Source organism: Megalobrama amblycephala, linkage group LG20 (assembly GCF_018812025.1).
Source record: "Megalobrama amblycephala isolate DHTTF-2021 linkage group LG20, ASM1881202v1, whole genome shotgun sequence".
Lineage (NCBI taxonomy): Eukaryota > Metazoa > Chordata > Actinopteri > Cypriniformes > Xenocyprididae > Megalobrama > Megalobrama amblycephala.
The window spans coordinates 3,037,862-3,057,446 of record NC_063063.1 but is presented as its reverse complement, the minus strand read 5'-3'; the positions used below and the strand labels follow the sequence as shown (position 1 = coordinate 3,057,446).

At 32.1% G+C, this 19,585-nt stretch overlaps 1 protein-coding gene across 1 annotated transcript in view; it reads right to left on the bottom strand.

Moving 5' to 3' along the window:
- The window catches only part of pemt (phosphatidylethanolamine N-methyltransferase), an 87,777-nt gene extending 70,710 nt beyond the window's left edge, over window positions 1-17,067 (bottom strand). The window contains exons 1-2 of the mRNA XM_048170660.1: window positions 16,807-17,067; window positions 13,114-13,221 (exon numbers count right to left, since the gene is read on the bottom strand). Of these exons, the coding sequence (XP_048026617.1) occupies window positions 13,114-13,221; window positions 16,807-16,884 (186 nt within the window). The 5' untranslated portion in view covers window positions 16,885-17,067. The remainder of the gene's footprint in view (window positions 1-13,113; window positions 13,222-16,806) is intronic.
- Window positions 17,068-19,585: the final 2,518 nt, after the last annotated feature.

The window sequence follows — 19,585 nt, the reverse complement described above, 5'->3', positions numbered from 1 at the left end:
TTGTACACATTAAATGTTTCTTGAGCAGCAGATCAGCATATTAGAATGATTTCTGAAGGATCATGTGACACTGAAGACTGGAGTAATGATGCTGAAAATTCAGCTTTGATCACAGGAATAAATTACTTTGTAAAATATATTCAAATAGAAAACAATTATTTTAAATTGTAATAATATTTCACAATATTACTGTTTTTTACTGTATTTTTAATTAAATAAATGTAGCCTTGGTGAGCAGACGAAACTTCTTTTAAAAACATTAAAAATCTTAGTGGTTCCAAACTTTTGGACTGTACTGTAGGTCCTTCAGGGTGTCTTGGATGCGCGAGATGTCTAAGTCACATCTAGCTACTGGGGTGCCTCAGGGCTCAGTGCTTGGACCAATTCTCTTCTCCATTAACATGACACCACTAAGGGTGCTTTCACACCTGAGCGTTTGTTTCGGAACCTGGTGCATTTTCTTCCGTGGCTCAGTTCATTTAGGCATAATTAAACATGACAATCGCACTCGGATACGCACCAAAACAATCACTCCAAGACCGCCTGAATGAGATGGTCTCAGCCCGATTACAAACAAACTCTGGGGCGGTTTGCTCGTGGTGTGAAAGAAATCCGAACCAATGGACCAATGAACCAAACAATATATTTCATAACGGGAAATGTGTTATATAAAATGCAGCAGTGTCCGATTCTGTGTGTGAGCACATTAGTTACTGCAGTTAAAAACCAAAGAGCACCTCTTCATCTTAAAATGTTGCGTAATTGCGTTTCTCTGTCCAAAAATGCTGTCCTGACAAAGCCTTGATTCCTGTTGTATTATAACATTCAAATAGTGTTTGCATGTGTCTCGACACAGTTACCCTACGAACGTAGTATATACTTTAACAGTTTCCAGTGTTTCACAGTTACAAAAAAAGCCACAATAAGCTCATGAAGCGAACTTGTCAATCATTTTAATGGATGACGCAGAGGAAACTCTGACCAGTAAGAGAACTGTAAATGTTTCTCTTTGTGAGGTTTGGTTTGGAGTGGATGAAATGCATCTTTACACACAACTGCCAGCCTGAATGGAGAGCTTCTTGAGACTCCAGAGGCACCAGCAGCTTCAAATACCTGTTTTTTATAGCTGCCCTTTTAATACAATTAATTTTTTTTACATGCACTTTCATTAATACGCCTTTATCTGACAGGGTTCTGCTGTTCTCTAAATCACTCACAAATCTTATGATAATTCGATAATCACCATTCAGTTTCACACAATATTAGTTGTTTTCATGCCTTTTGCACAACATTGCACCATTTCATGCTTTTCATCTTCAGAAAGATCTTTCTTCCTCCCCATATTGCATGAGAACTGTGACTTGCTTAATAATGTGGAACAACCTCTAAGTAGGATTTCCATAGATCTGGCAAATTATTTTGTCTGAGATTGATACCAGTTATCTAAAAAGACATGGATAAATAAATAAACAAACAAACATTTTCTTAGAAAAACTAAAATCTGAATGTTTATTGTACTGAAATCTAACTGATACGTCACTTGCATAATAATTTGGAACGCGGTATATATATATATATGCAAACAAATTTTCCATAAAAGTCTGGAATGTCATGCAACTATATACTTATAATGAAACTATAAGACCACTGATATCAGTGTTACTCATCGAGCAGCTGTTCCTGGAATCATTGTAAGCCAGAAATGTTTAATTTATTCACATAGAGCCGAGCTCTCATTTCTTTTACCTCTGTGAGGCAATCAGCAGCTCTTCAGCGACATTCAGTCATTTGAGGTCAGCTCTGATCTCATCACTTTTCCTGTTTTGTTATTTGTTATTTGTTCTTTTTTTTTTTTTTTTTTTTTTTTGTAGTAAGCTAGTCTTTCAAAATGTCTCATTAAAGACTTTAAAGACTGCATGAAATGGCTTGATGAGCACATGGGTGGACGTAGGTCCTATTAAAAAAATAAAACAGACATTGGTGCAGAACATATCAGATGGCTGTTCTATGCTGATGGTGTAATATATTTGAGAGCTGTGAAGAAGTGTTCATGCATTATAAAGATGCATGATTTTGATGAAAGGATCAAACTGGAATTTTTCAACAAAAAAAATTGCAAAATTTTGGGATTATATATAATAATGGCTATAAAATTTTATGATATTATTGTTATTATTATTAATAATTATTATTATTATAATAAATAAAAAATATAAATATATATAAAATAAATATAATAATTATATTATATTAAATAATAATTATAATAAAATGCAATAATAAAAAAAACAAAAAGAATTATTACTATTGTAATATTTAACTGTAAAATAAAGTATTTGATAAAAAGAATATAATAACTTGATTTTACATTACAACTGTAAATTTACAATACTAATACTTCTAGCATTCTTAATTTCTTAATTTTATTATTATTGTTATGATTATTATTATTATTATTATTATTATTAAGTAAAAAAAATAACTACTAAAAAAAAGAGAAGCATTACTATTGTAATATTTCATTGCACAATAAAAAAATAAGTATTTAAGAAAACTAATATAATAATAATAATAATAGTATAATTTTACTGTAAAATTCCAAAATTAATATTCACGGCAGTCTTAATTTCTTCATTTTCAAAACGTCAAATCATCAGACTTTTATTTTGGGAGCTTTTCTTTTGTTGCATTCACAAATTCACATTAAAGCGACTCTGAACCACCAGTGGCTCACAGTGGCTCATGATCTGCTCACATGTAAATGAACACTGAAGCACACAATGCATATATATTTACTTCATTAAATCACAGCCATATCATGATTTTGGTTTATTTCCGATGTGCAGCCCTAATGAGGATCTTTAGAATGTAATTTTACACAGTACAGTACAAGTTACATTTTTTTTTTTTTTTTTTTTTAAATGACTTTTACTTAAATTGATCCAAATATACTCTAGGACTAGATTTTCCAAGTGTCTCTTCCAGAATCCAGTGCATGACGCAGTTTATGTCCATGTAAGGTTGTTTCAGGCTGCAATTGCATCCAAAAATAGGAACCTCTCCACATCTACTGAGATGATGACATCCAAGAAATCAATTAAGCCTCTGTCAGTCAAATAAAGTACTGTAGAGTGCCAATTAGAACTTTCATATCACTGGCTGGCCATAATTTCTACCACAGAGAAGGGAATAGAATGAAAAATATGAAGCTAAATATAGACGCTGTAGTTAGAAATAAAATCTGATTCACGTACTAAACTGCAAAAAAAGAAATTAATGAATAAAAATATAAAATAAAAAATACAAAAAAATTCTGAACGCAATCTCTGATCTCTGTCTGTTTCCAGTGCAGGCAGACTTCCTGTCCTACAGACCTAATTATTGCTCAAATGAAATGAGATCGAGTCCCTACTGGTAGTGTAAGTGTGTTGGAGGAAATAAAGAACAGAGCGATGATAAACGGATGTGCAGGCTGTAATAATCAGTGCTGTGGCCCACATAAGAGACACACACCGGAAATCTCTGGCCACAGCAGGGGTTTGTGAAAATGAAGCTGCCAAATCATAAGAAAAGATTCCATACTGTATTCAATATGCAATACTAGAAGTGTAGGAAGGACGTTACTATTAGAGGCATAAAAGTCGTATTTTTAGGACACTTTCACACTAGAGCTCTAGGTGTAGACACCAGTTTGACGTCAGAGTTTTTTTTGGGTGGTGTGAAAGCGTCTGAGAAGATGCTGCGGTATAATTCATTTTCACACCAGTAATTGTGAATGATTTAAATGTTTAATTCATGTCACTTGCATGAGTTCAATATTTTTCGAGCTTAATGCACATACACTTTAAGAAGCCATAAATCCACATTGGAAATGAAATCATAGAATAAAAGGTACAATGGAAAGGATTTGTAAACAAATATTGCACAGAATTGAATCACATGACTACTAATTATATTAGTTGACTTTCCATTAACACTGCTGTTGTATATTATTATTTAATACTTATTTTATTTTTATTTTTTTTTAAATAAAAACTGTTATATAAAGACCTTTCTAAATCATACAATGAAAAGTACAATAAAAGGTTTTGTAAACAAATATTTTTAAATATTAAAATATTTTTCTTTTTGGCTGTAGCCTACTATTTTTAGTCCACTTCCCATTAACACTGCTGTTGTATATTTTAAAACAAGTATTATTTAATTTAAAATTATTATTTTTTTTTTTTTAAAGGTTATTTTCATCAAATGTTTTTTTTTTATAAAGAAATTTTTTAATCATACAATAAAATGTACAATTTACGAATCACGTAAATTATATTATATATATATATATATATATATATATATATATATATATATATATATATATATATATATATATATTCTTTATGAAAATTAATTTTACAATTATACAATGAAATTACAATCGTACAATAAAAGGAGTTTTAAATATTCAAATATTTTTCTTTTTGCCTTACTATTTTAGTCCACTTCCCAATAACACTGCTGTTGTATTTTATAGCAGGGTCACTGACGAATGAGGTTTTTAAAAGTGTAAAAAACAAAAACAAAAAACTAATGGAGATATAATTTATTTTAAAGTTTTATTAAGTGTTAGAAATAAGATTATGTGGTTTCTATAATCAATTAACACTGCTTTTGTCATTTTTTACAAGATGGACAAAATTTGTCACCAAAAAAGTCATTCAAAATTTCGGTTATACCGAATGACGATATTTGCAAACAATGCTAACAGGCTGATATCTAGCTAGCTAGCAAAAGGTCAATCAAACATTTTATATTTAGTACAAGTTTTTGCAATATTACAACATTTTCCATGTTTTATAGCGGTTGCACTGAATGACCTGATGCTTCGGGACATGCGTATGAACAAGTGAAAACATGAATTATTCAAATAGTTAAAAGAGAGTTAGTTACTTTGCAGGTGTCTGAATGATGTCACATCCTGTCACATGATACTGACTGCATGACTTGATCCAAAATGGTCCCTTTATATTGGTTATTCCGAATGACTACAATGGAATATATTTTTCCGGACATTCTTTCTCATAACAAAGCAACGACTTCTACACATAATTTTAATACCATTTTGCATTATGTTGATATATGATGTTATAAAATCATGCCAGAATGAAAAAAAAAAAAATATTTACATTAAGATATTTTAAGCACTAATGAAATGGCTGTATTGGCCTTTGGACGGTTAAACCGAAAAAATCTTTAAAATACCTTTATATGTAGCAAAATATAATTAAAACCTTTTGAATTCAATAAAAGAGATCTAGTTGTTACATACTTTGCATGTCATATCTTTGTTTTTATTATTATTAAGGCCTTTGGACAAAAAAAAAATGACCCGTCGCATCATTGACCCAGCATGTATTATTTATTTTACAATTATTTAATATTCTTAATCAAATATTACATTTTATTTATACAGAAATGTTAGAATAAAATGCTTTTTAAAACAAATAGGGGGCAGAATTACATGAATATTTTAAAATATCACAGTTTTTTTATTTTATTTTATTATTTTTAGTTCACTTCCCAATTCCATTAACCACAAAGGTGGTCAGTTTAACCCACACACCTTCATTTCCCATGTTTTTAATAGTTTATTGTGTTTACCACAGTACAAACGGCTCAAATCAAATGCACATGGACTAAAAGCCACAAAACGTTTAAAAATGCACAATAATCCCAAATAATCTTAATTAAATTAAATAATTGCAATCGGGCGATTATGCAATGATCACAACTTGCCCTGTCTCTGCAGTAAGTGCATATAACAACACGAGGAACAGAGCGGCTCCTGTGAGCTGCTGCTAAGCTCAGGCAGGATCTGTGTGAAACGAAAAGGTCACGCCGAAGGAGAGGACATTTTGATCTCCCTTAACATACTCTTTCTACTCCGGCAGGAGAACACAGGGAAACAGCGTGTTCCCCACACTGCAGGAAAATGAACCTTCATGTCCATGTTTTTCCACATAAGCACCTTCAGTTCAACTGCATTATCCTACAGGGCACTTTATAACACATTTTTCAGTGCTGGTGTGTGATGACGTGCAGCATCACTAGTACTACTGCTCATAAAGTTTGGCACACATCTCGTCCTGCACCGTTGCACCTGTGCTACAGAACGACTCCTCACGGCGTGCAAGTCCTGCTTCAAAGGTGCCAAAACAAAAATTGTGCATTTAATATTTTTAGGAATTTGAATTGTATGAAATAAAATAAAAGCTAAAATATATAATTATTATATAATTACAGGTTTTAATTTTACATTATCTAATTTGTATATAATATTTTATAGAATTTACACTACCAGTCAAAAGAGACATTTCTGATTTATTATCAGTTTTTGCTACTTCATATTTTAATAAAAACCATGATACACAACCATTCAAAAGTTTGTGATCAGTAAGATATTTTTTTTTTTAAAGAAATAAGTACATTTATTGAACAAGGATGCATTGAATTGATCAAAAGTGTCAGTAAAGACATTTATAAAGTTACAAAAGATTTTATTTCAAATAAATGCTGTTCTTTTGAACTTTCTGTTCATCAAAGAATCATGAAAAATAAAATGTATCATGGTTTCCACACTGCTTTCAACATTGATAATAATCATAAATGTTTCTTGAGCATCAAATCATCATATAATTTTAAACTATTGTTCCAAATAATATGATTATAATATGATTTCTGAAGGATCATGTGACACTGAAGACTGGAGTAACGATGCTGAAAATTTAGCTTTGATCACAGGAATAAATTGCAGTTTACAATATATTCACATAGAAAACAGCTATTCGAAATTGTAATAATATTTCACAATATTATTGTTTTTACTGTATTTTAATCAAACAAATACAGCCTTGGTGAGCAGAATGGACTTGTTTAAAATAAAATAAAAAAATAAAAAACTTAATTATTCCAAATTTTTCACTGATAGTGTATAATTTAATATTTATTTTTAAATATTTAAAATATATTTTTACATTTTTCAAACATAAATTTTTTTTTTTTAATTAAATGTAAGGAATAGTTTGAAATTATACAGTTATTAAAATCAAACAGAAACCTCAGATTTGTCTGTAATTTTCAACTCAAAAGAGAAACTATAAACCTCATTTATGTCAGCCGGCTACATCATTTCACCTGACAATGTTGAACCAAAAAATAAAAAGAACCAGAAAAGTTTGCGAGGCATAAAAATGAATATACTTTGTGTAAGGTACAACACTTGGCCAATTATTCTAAACACTCACAGGCATTGGTTTAAAAAACAAAATCCTTGTTTTTTTAGTTTTTTTTATTGTTATCTCACCTGGTAGCTCCTACATGACCTGCCATATACTCTGCTGCAAGCCTCTCGCACCCATTACCTCTGAAATAACACTGCATTTGTGCAGTAATTTCTTTAAAAGGAACCCTAATGTTTGCTTGAGAGTGCCGAAGGCTGTAACAAAAAAAAAAAAGGCCAAAACTTCTTTAGAAGAACTACACACTCTAAATGGTGTGCGCTTATAATGCAGCATGAAAGCAGGGAAAGTGCTAAAAGAAGAAAAACAACAAACAATTGCAGATGAATGTTGGAGGTGCTTTGGGAGAGGTCCATTGAAAGCTCACTCGCCGCGCCGTGGTTAAGTGTGTCTGAGTGAGTGTTTGGTGTGTGCGGATACATCGCCATACAAAGAACACCATTTGCAAACCTGCATGCATATAAGACCTTACCAAGATCAGCTCTTAAATCACCACTGGATTGACAGCATTTGTGACCATGCACAAAATAAATTTTTACATTTGCTTAAATCATCATTAAATATACATTTTGATAAACAATATATATTAAAAGTAGGTCTAAATCCTCATTTTGGCTGCGTGAGATTCTCCAGCTTTGTTGTTGTTGAGCTGTTAAAGCTCCGCCCTGTTCTGGAAAGGGGGCGGGAGCAGCAGCTCATTTGCATTTAAAGGGACACACACAAAAAAACGCGTGTTTTTGCTCATACCCAAAAGCTATAATAAATGATCTGTGGGGTGTTTTGAGCTGAAACTTTACAGACACATTCTGGGGACACCAGAGACTTATATTGCATATTGTGAAAGGGGCATTATAGGTCCTCTATAAAAATAAAATCAAACTTTTAGGCTACTTTGTAGAAAATACCAGGATACATATTGTGCATAGCCATTCAACATAAAAATATCAGATTTTACCCATGATTCATATGACCCAACCCGTCATTGTAATGGCAATGACTTTAAACAGAAAAGGTTAATAAGTGATTTTTTTTTTCCACACTATAATCATGTTAACACCAGGGTTATTATAGTAAAATAAATAAATAAATAAATAAATAAAATCAAACTTTTATGTCAGCAATTTATGTCAACATTTCTTATCTTCATTTATCTTGATATACTATATATATATATATATATATATATATATATATATATTAAAATATATATATATATATTAAAAAAAAACAAAATATATATATATATATATATATATATATATATATATATATATATATATATATGCACACATAATGAAATTGCTAAATTAAATATATAAAAATGACAAAAACATGCAGCAAAATTAGTAAAATTAAAATGAAAACATAAAAATAAAACCAATTCAAAATATAATAGTAAAAATTATAGTAATAATAGTATCACACTTATACAAAAAACACACATATTCTACTGAAACAGTGAGTATTGCAAGATTGCAACAGATCAGCTCCATTCACTTCCATTGTGAGTGCCTCACTGTAACCCAAACTGTTGCTTTTTTTAAAGAAAAGGAGTAGAAAAGAGTTTGTGGTAATCAACATTTTGCCACACGTATGCTGTCAATTGAGATTAACTCGTATTGAACCCAGAATGCTCCTTTTCAAGCATCCCACCGTTACCCACTTTTCGTTCCAGATGGTGTAGTTACCAGCATCTACCATGATGGGATAACTGGGTCATGCTAACCAGCCCAAAACTGACCACTTGTCCTACATCTATCGCAACCAGATCCTGGATCAGACTTTGAAAATCAATAACTACCATAGCAGCACAACCTCCATGCACGCTGACAGCAAAACAACAGGAAGCTGTCTTGTCCATAAAGCCGATCCACCTGGGAAAGGGACAAAGAAGCCACCCAGAGAGAGTGATTCTGATAATAAGCAGCTTAAAGATTAGTCGATTCCCACAATGCACCTGGCAGACAATAGAATACAGATCTGTATTATCCACAATGACAGCCCAGCTCAGCATGACATATGACTCATATTCACAGATAATAAAGTCATTTCACAAATGCAGCAAAGTAGAGGAAGGGAAATCTCTGAGATATGATGTGTTAATGTGACGTGGTGTGAATTTATCCAAATATAGCATGGTGAGTGAAGTATGAATTATGAATGTGTAAGATCATTTTGTAGATGGCGTAAGTGTAGTTATGAGATATTTTGAATACAGAGAAGATTAACACTTTACCAAAGCAATGTATAGAAGCCTTTTAAAAACCTCACAAAGTCACAATTAAAGTTGTAGATACTCTGCCGAATACTAAAAAACACCTGCTTGGTTTTGATTATCATTTATATTGCGATCACAGACATTGCAGTTCTTCTTCATCATGTAAGTTATTATATGCATGCGTTTTAAAGCCTTATCAGTTTAAACTTCCCATTTATGGTTTTCTAAGCGCACACGTCTGTAGCACGCACACAGAAAGCGCATCTCCTGAGTATTAAGCCAGCTTCTCTTTCATGTCTTATTGTGTTTAAACTGTCAAATACACACAAGTTTATGTCAAAAACACACAAAGTTCACAAACACAGCCGGTTATGTCTGTGAACGTAAACAGCAGGGACAGAAATCGTATGTGTATATTAGATCTGTAGTGCAATCCCTTCAAAAATCAAACTAATCCACTGCATCTTCAGCAGCTCTGATGTCAAGAGTAACGGAATAACGGAGTCACGGAATTTGTCAACTTTTTGATGAATGAATTAAAAGCAGGTCAGTACACGTAAATTAAATTGCGATATAGACTAGTGACTGAGAATATTAAACCGCAAAAAGACTATTTAAACATGAATCCTGCATGCCTGTGTGCCTCTGAAATGAATGATGCAGAAGCGCAGGCGCATGCAACGCTCGCTGTGTTTTCGTCCTCTGTCGCCTCACTATATGAACGCACGAATTCATCTCCAGAGCTGCTCTGAAAGTCACTTCATCAGCATTTAACCGCTTCGTTTGAGAAAACTACCGTCATAAACACAGAGAAACTAAAGCTCTAGGCAAACCGTCAAAATAAAAGTTCGATTTAACTTGACAGAAACATATTACTGTTGTACAGTAGAATTTAGATAAATTAATTTATATATTTTAAACAATAATCTCAGTGTTTCTTCCATGTTTTCATTTTAACAGTAAAGCTCTGTTGTGCAGCACATTGTTTGACAAAAAAGTTTAATTTCATGATTAAAAGATAAATTAAATGGTATGCGTTCATTTGATTGCCAGAAAAAATTAAATACACAACAGAACTTGTGAAGAAAAAAAATCATAAAAATATATTTTTTAATTAATTAATATTGTTGTTTTTAAGAATTCAATTAATTAGACATGCTTTTTGGTTATTAAAATGGAATTAAACCATTAAAATGGAATCCAGAAAACAGAATTTGGTAAAAAATAAAATTTGAGGGGAAAGAATAAAACGTAGGGCCCTAAAAAAATTTGTTTTTTTTGTTAAACTTTTATTAAATTGTTGGTAAATTGGACAAGATTCATTATTTCAATAAATTAGACATGCTTTTTGATTGCTAAAATTTAATTTAACCATTAAAATGGAGTCAAGAAATAAATAAAATAGAAAAAAACAGAATCCAGAAAAATTAAAACAGAAAAAACGGAATTTGGGAAAAAATAAAACGGATTTTATAGGGCCCTACAGCTCCTTCGGCATCAAGACAATGGTAGACAGTGTACAACTCACTCAGGGCGGAGTCTATGCTAACACGGGACAGTCCGTCAGCGGTCATGGGTGGGGCCTGAGTAGTATGACGTCATACTTGTTAAAAAAATCAAAACAGCTTGTTAATTGAGACTGCTTAGGTTTTTTGGGGGTTTAAAAAAGAGGAGTGGGTGTGTACATACACTGCTAAGACACATTTATATGCAAACACCATGTAAAAGTGAATTTTGCATAATAGGTCCCCTTTAAGTAGCATTAAGAATGAGCAATACATTGTTACGGTATTTATTAATATTTGTTAACGTCATACAGCTCATTGTAAGCTCAGGTTCATTAAAAGGGTTAGTTCACCCAAAAATGAAATTTCTGTCATTAAGTACTCACCCTCATGTCGTTTCACAACCATAAGACCTTTGTTCAACTTCAGAACACAAATTATTTGATTATTTTTGATAAAGTCTGAGGGTATCTTATCCACACACAGGCAGCAACATCATTGCACCTTTTGACGTCCAGAAAGGTAGTTGAAAACATGGTTAAAATAGCCAACATGACTACAGTGGTTCAACCTTAATGTTATGAAGCGACGAGAATACTTTTTGTGCGCAAAAACAAAACAAAAATAACAACTTTATTCAACAATTTGAACCATTGTCATACTTAATGAACTCAGTGCAGGCTTCCTTGTTTAGGGTGTGGAACAACATGAGGGTGAGAACTTAATGACAGAAATTTCATTTTTGGGTGAACTAACCCTTTAAATAATATGGTAACACTTTACAATTAGGTCCAATTAATGCATCAACTAACTATGAACAATATATTTTTGATAGCATTTATTAACCATTGTTAATATTAGTTCATAAAAAACACATTTTAGTTTACACTGCATAAAGTAATGTTAAAAGATACTACTTTTGATTCTAATAATGTATTAGTAAATGCTGAAATTAACATTAACTTAGATAAACAAATGCTGTAGAAGTATTGTTCAGTGTTTGGTCATGTTTACTAGTGTAGTTAACAAATAAAACCTTACTGTAATGTGTTACCAATAATATTAACATGGACAACTTCTGATTTTAATAATGTATTAGTAAATGCTTAAATTAGACTTGTTGTATAGTGTAACTTTTATAGCAAATACACACACTTAAATGTAGTTTTTCCCCTCTAGAACACATAACAAAAATATTAATGACTCATCCTGCACTTCACAGATTTGCGTCCAATCAAATGCTCTCTAAAATGAGAACGCCCCTCCCCCCTCCAGTACCACTTCCCACCAAAGCAAGCAGCAAGTATCATGGTTCATTGCTGTGATTTAACCCAAACTACATGTTTCAGAAGAAAATACTTTAACACAGGAAATAAATCTGCATATCAAATTATTTCATGGGGTTTTTTCCATTTAGCCATGTGCAAAACTATAAATTTTTATAATAATCTAGTCGGTGGGTTGTCTGAATGACTAGTCGGTGTTAAGTAAGTACAATTAGGCTGTGTCATGCATACCAGCCCCCCATCAGATGTGTTTCTGAGGGATTAATGCAAATCCTTCAATAACATCCTCTTTGAAAACGTAATTTGTTTAGCAATTAATTTAATGGAACATTTATTATAGGAAAACACATCCTATATGACTTTTAACTCAAAAGAGGCCTTATCACAGCATGCAAGTCCTGGACAAAAGAAATAAAGCTGCCACAAAAACTGCCACGACCATGAAAAAAAAAAAAAACACACAATACTCCCTTTTGTAACTTCTTTTATATTTTAAAAATGCATCTGTGCTACAACAACACTCATTTACATTGTCATAATAGAACAGCTTTGTGACCTTAGTTCTGCCTAGGTCTGTGCTTTCCTATTTCAAACAGGAGCAATCAGTATAGCATTCACCATTCTCAATGGTTTGTAATTGTTTTTAAAATTGAGCCTGCAGTGTGACAACCGAAGTCAGACTAACATTTATGAATGTTATGCAAGAAAGACTTGCTCACATAACAGCATTACGTGAGAGTCATGCAATATCTAATAAATATATGCTGATGGTGATTTAGTCCCTTAAAGTTAAAGAGACAGCAATAGTGACTCACCACATTCCAGAAGAAAGGATTGAAGATGATAGCAATAACAGCCACGCAGAACCTGGGCTCTGTTAGGTCTATTAACCTCGACAGCTCTGTCAACACAGACATGTCCATCTGGGGAGACAAAACAAAACATGATATATTAGGTAAAATATAGAACATGCATACCTGCAAAGTCATCGCCTTTCAACGAAATTCACTGTTTTGACATTGAAACAGGCGTGATTCATGCAAATCGAGGAGGTTTTTTTTTTTAATGGGGGGGGGGTGGTAATAGAAATATATATTTTGAAGGGAAGTGAGTGTCTTGAGAAAAGATTCAATGACATTATTCCATCTAACCCTCGTATAATACCTAATAAAGTAATTCAAAATTGCAGTGCTGCTTTGTGTAAGGGGTAACCGCTGTATTTCTAAAGTCAGAGATTTGCATTTTTATTCAGCCTGTCTGCCGTTTTGGTTCAGACCAGTTATATATAACATACATAATCAGTTATTAGGCTGAAATATGAGATTTATCAATTTATAAATCCTTTTTGTTTTTTTAAAAACCCTTTTGTATTATGTGAACTATAAAGTTGTTTAAATTACAGTTTTTTACAATTTAGAGTGTTATCATAGACGTTGCTGTTGTTTTAGAACATAAACAACATGTACTTCTAATCTAATTGTCTGACACAATTTCAACTGCTGATTCCAATACATTTTTTTTTAATTCAAATTTTCCGGTCTAGAGTTTGCAGGTATGAACATGGATGATCTATTGCTACACCACTAGTGACATCAAACTATGTTGTAGATCAACTTTAGCTACTTCTGCCAATTGCATTTTGGCTTCACATTTCATAAATCTTGTGTGCATTTGTGAAGATTATCGTGATGAACAAAACGTGTAAAATCAACTTTTGTTGGTCACAGGGCTTATTTTGCAATGAAGCCAAGCAAAAAACCCTACTGACGTTTTGTCACACACACAGTCACATACACAAATCCCTGCACAACTCTATACTATCCCTTCCATCCCATTCCCATTAAAAGATACTTACCTTATAGCAATTTGAGACATTTTGTAGCAGATTAATTAGATATGCATGAGCAGAACTAAATATTTTGCTGAGCGAAAGACAAAGACACTCAAACAAAGCACCAAAGTGTTACATAAACTCAACATACAATTAGTTGCCTGCACATCAAACTACAGTGGAAGACATCATTATTGAAAATGTAACATCAGAAAAATTACACTCTTCACTTTAAACCAGATGCAATATTGAAGATTTTTGGGGTTTCAACCACAATTGGCAAAAGAGAGGGCAGAGTTTCATATTGCACTTTTAAAGCTGAACATCCATTACTGACATTACAATCATAACATGCTGACTGAGCAACTATAACTGTCAGATCTGAACGCCACACCTGAAGCCTTGCAGTCTTTGTCTGCAACATCAGGTTAAGTTCATTAAAACTCTTTCAAATTAATGAATGAATTATTAAATGTTTTACTGTTACTTGATCATTGTAGCAGTGACTGTGTAAAGAGACGTGCCCTGTATTAATTACAGTGGCAGTTTTCACTACTAGTCAAAATAAATCCATTTAATGTGACACACGTGTTCACAGAAGACTTGATTTTGTCGCAACCATAGCATTATATTCTCTGGGGATTCTTGTATTATGCAACAAACTGTGATTTATTGACGCCACCAAGTACACAAGGCCATTAGAAAGGAACAAAGCAGCCTTTTAAACACTTACTGTCTGAAGACTGCTCTTTGTTTATGGAGGGGCTGATATTGCCCTGAGCAGTCTCCTCTTCATAGTCTCAGTAACACATATTAGATAGGCCAACATCATAAAAGCCTATTGACTGCATTTACAGGCACAAGAAATATCAAATTAATCAGAATTTGGTCATGGTCTGATTATGCAATGTAACTCATTAACCTGACTGCCATAAACAGAATTAGATTAAAGGGTTAGTTCACTCAAAAATGAGAATTCTGTCATTAATTTTATAAAGCAAAGAGAATACATTTTGTGCACAAAAACTAAATGAAAATAACGACTTGTGAGCAAAAAGTATTCTTGTCTCTTCATAACATTAATGTTGAATTACTGCAGTCACATGGACTATTTTAACAATGTCTTTAGTACCTTTCTGGAGCTTGAAAGTGTTGATTATATTGCTGTCTATGGACGAGTCATATACCTCTCAGATTCCATCAAAAATATCTTAATTTGTGAGTGTGGAACGACATGAGAGTAATTAAAGACAGAATTTTCATTTTTGGGTGAACTAACCCTTTACGCCAATAATATATATATATATATATATATATATATATATATATATATATATATATATATATATATATATATCTGCTCCAACACGCCCGTCTGGAAGTTTCTAATCCTGAAGACCTGGTTTTAGAACTAAAGTCTGCAGGATTGGACACCCTTAACTTTAATTTCATTCAAATATTTATTTATATGTGCATATCTAAACAAATGTAATTCTGGTGATATTAGATACAGACAGTGAAAAGTCAAGATATTGATTTTTGGAGTGAGATCTTACTGGATCTTAGTACTTTTAAAAACATTGAAAGAAATGTCATAGCCGACATTTTGCAACCCTCTTGAGTCTTGTGAAAATGAATGAACTGATTATAATAACTAAATGGCAAGAGCATAAAAGACTTGCTTGGACATAATAAATATTAATTATAATAATCAATAATAATTATTATTATTATTAAATTATCCTGATGTCTTGTATGGCTTGTACCACTATTACTCATAGGTGTTTATTTTTAAATGAGCCATTTATATGTTTTTTAGCTATATTTTTTAAATGTCCTGTTGGTTTTCATACAGATAAATGCATGTTACACTTGTTTATGGTTTTTTGTTAAATGTTTATTTTGAATTTGATTATACAGAATATTTGACATTAAATAGGCCTATACGTCACATTCTCTGTATTATTTGTAACAACGTGAACATATACAGTCAAATGGAAAACACTTTACAATGTTCCACATTTATTAATATATTATATATATTTAAAATAAAACAAAGTTGTCTGGTTGTAGCTTTTGAACTAACAATAAAATATTGTGTTTGTAACATTAAAGTCCGTGTGGATTAATTGTTTACCACAAGACTAGTAATAATGCACTAACAAAGTAAGGTCAATTTTGATTTCATGTGTACTTTAAACATGATTAATAGGCTATGCTTTAAAATATTGCTCAATGTGCATCATGATATCTTATGCATGTATGTTGTTAAATATTGTAGATAATAATACGATCAAAATCCATGTGAGAACAGCTCATATTTAATAAAAATATAATATAAAATATAATATGTATAAGCTCCGCCCCTTCTTCTGTTCTGATGCTGCTGTTTTGACGCTGCTGCGGTTCTGCAGCTGCTAGCTGGATACTATTGGGGCTCTGAAAATCATCAGATTGTGATGACAGTCTGTACACTTGTTCACAGCACGTGCAAAATCAGCACTCACGTGCACAAATAATCAATGCACGTTTGTTAATATTTTTCACTCTCAATTAAGCAAACAATTACATTAAAAAAAAAAATACCACGCCACAGTGATGATGATGATTAACGAGCACTGCCTTGCTGCTGCGTGAGCAGAGAGAGGAACTAAAGGCTGCTGCAGTGAGATCTGACCTGACTGTAATCCACGTTATTCAAGCCTCCGCAGCAGTCCAGTACGGGGTTTCTGTCGAACAGCGACTCTCCGCTCATGAAATGACCGTGTATCACAGAGACAGTCTGCTCTCTTTCAGGAACATGTCGCCAGCATGCAGAATAAACGATACACACACTTTTATTGCCGTAATTGGTGAGGAACTTTCAGCATGAAACACAGCAGACAGACATGACAGTTTACCTTTGACCTACTTAAGTCGCCTGGAACTGTGGGAAATGGAGTTTCTAGTTTTCTTTTTTCTTTTTTTTTTTTTCTGTAGGGGTTTATTGACATTTGTTTTATGATAGACAGACTATTAGAGTCATTCCACGAAACCGGTACGATTTGGACTTGCACCTTTTTAGATTTTTTACCAAAATGTATTACTTTTCTGAACACCCCACAAGATTAATGACATATTTAACTTCCAGAAAAACATATTTTCCCATCTCAGGCATCAAATCCCTATTATTATTTTAAGTTATGGACACTATGGGAGCTCTCTGAATATTATTATAAAATGTATTTGTGATAAAATCAACATTTTCCTCTTAATCAGATGTCCCTCACACTAATTCAGTAATTGCAAATATAAAAGTTACATAAAATCTCACACTTTTGCTACTAAAGCCTGAAATGGGCACTTTTTTGTGACAGAAACCTCATCATTTTTGATCAAAGGCTTAACTTCAGAATTTGAACTAAAATCAGGATTGCTCTGAACATTTCAGACAGAATTCAACCAAATTTAAGTTACTTTTTCACTTAAAAAAATAAAATAAAAATAATAATAATACAAATGTTGTTGTGATTTTTTTCCCAAATTGGCCACTGTTCTAAATCTAGTGAATAAATGATATTAAGAAATCATGAATAACGTTGAAATAACAAAGATTATTTTCACAAGTAATAGTTTTTTAATCTTTAATCGATGTAACGGGGTTGAGTCGTTAAGCTTTACAAACACAGTTTCACAATATAATTTAGTTATAATTATTAAAGAAGGTGGTAACTTGCTCACAATGTTGTTCAGAAGACTTCTATGATGTCACTTCCTATTAATGATGTCACATAAGTATCAGTTCATTATGGTTTGTGTAACGGGGTTGAGGGGTTACTGAGGTACGGGACTAAATAATGTGATTTTAATGAATAATCATGAATTTACATTACCAGCAAAAAAGCACAAATGGATATTTATGATAATGGCAAAATGAATGGACTTTTTTCTCATTTTATTATTCATATCCCAAGTACACTTTCATAGAAGGCCTCGAGGGACATGACAATATAGGTTGTGTCAACTGAAAAAAAAAAACCCTAAATAATTTCTAATATGAAGATAAAATGTATGTCATGTTTTTAAACGTTATTAAAGGAGACATTTCAATTAATACAAAAAGCTTTTAAAATATATATTTCGGTGACCCAATAGAGAAATTACACTGAAAAAGGTCAGAGGGACTCAAATCGTACTGGTTTCATGGAATGACTCATTAGTTTAAGGTAGCACTGTATTGATATTCATCATTCTGAGTTCGTATTGGTCTTCTTTCTTGTATCTCTTTGATTAACGAATAGTGATTGGTCGTGTGCACACTGGGCACAGAAGCTGCATTTATCTCTTCATATTATCAATTCATATTCATTGTGTGAATATGAATGGTTGAACTGAATAAATTTACTTTCACTGTAGCCTATATATCTTAAATGTATGGGTAAAACATATTTCTAAAGATTCACTTTCACATATGCAGTATTTATAACTATTGTAATAGTTCAGTTAGATTGGGTTGCACATTTACACAATTTACAGTGTTTTCATGATTCAGCCTTATGTATATAAACAGCATCTCTAACTTGGCATATACTGTGATAACACATTTCTGTTGAGAAAAAACATCCACCAAACCTTCCTCTGTATTTCAAGAGAATCTGTAGTAGGCTATTGGGTGATTATTAGTTATCATTTTTGATGACTTTATTCTCTCGAGTGGTTTATGTGAGCATGTTTTCCCCCATATAAAGTCAGGATAGAGTCATCGATGATCCCCTGTGAGTCACTCATGTGAGAATAGAGATACAGACGGGAAAGAAGGATAGAGTTGTTCTGCTCACAGGGATGTGGGTTTGAATCCAGTGTGCGTCACGTCCTACTGTCCTGATCTTCTACTCTATTGTAAACATCAAAAAAACAAAAATAATAATAATAATAATAATAATAATAATAAAAGAAGATTCTGAAGGATAAAGTCATGTTGACACAACATCTTATGAATGTGTGCTGGTCAGAATCTGTGATAGAAATGAAAAAGTATATTGGGATTTATTTATTTTTTTTAAATGTTTTGTATGGTGCACGCTGGAATGTGGATTATATCTTAACCATGCTTATAAATTTTCACTGTTCTATCTCATTTAACTAAGCTACCTTTGTCTCATTCCCTACTATATGTTCCTTAAAATCTGAGAAATTAAGAAACCAGTGATACAACTAATTGAAAAACAATGAAAAATAAAGGTCCAGCAGGGTTATTATCGTTAACTAAAACTATAAAAACATTTCTGTTCATTGAAATAAAGCTGAATAATAATAATTAAAAAAAAAAAAATAAATAAAAATATTAGTTGAATAACTAAACAAAAACTATAAATGTTGCCTTGGCAATAAACTGAAATGAGTTTAAGTTAAAGCACTAAAGTTATTAACCTGAAATAAAAATAAATAAATTAAACATAAATAGCAATATTTAAAAA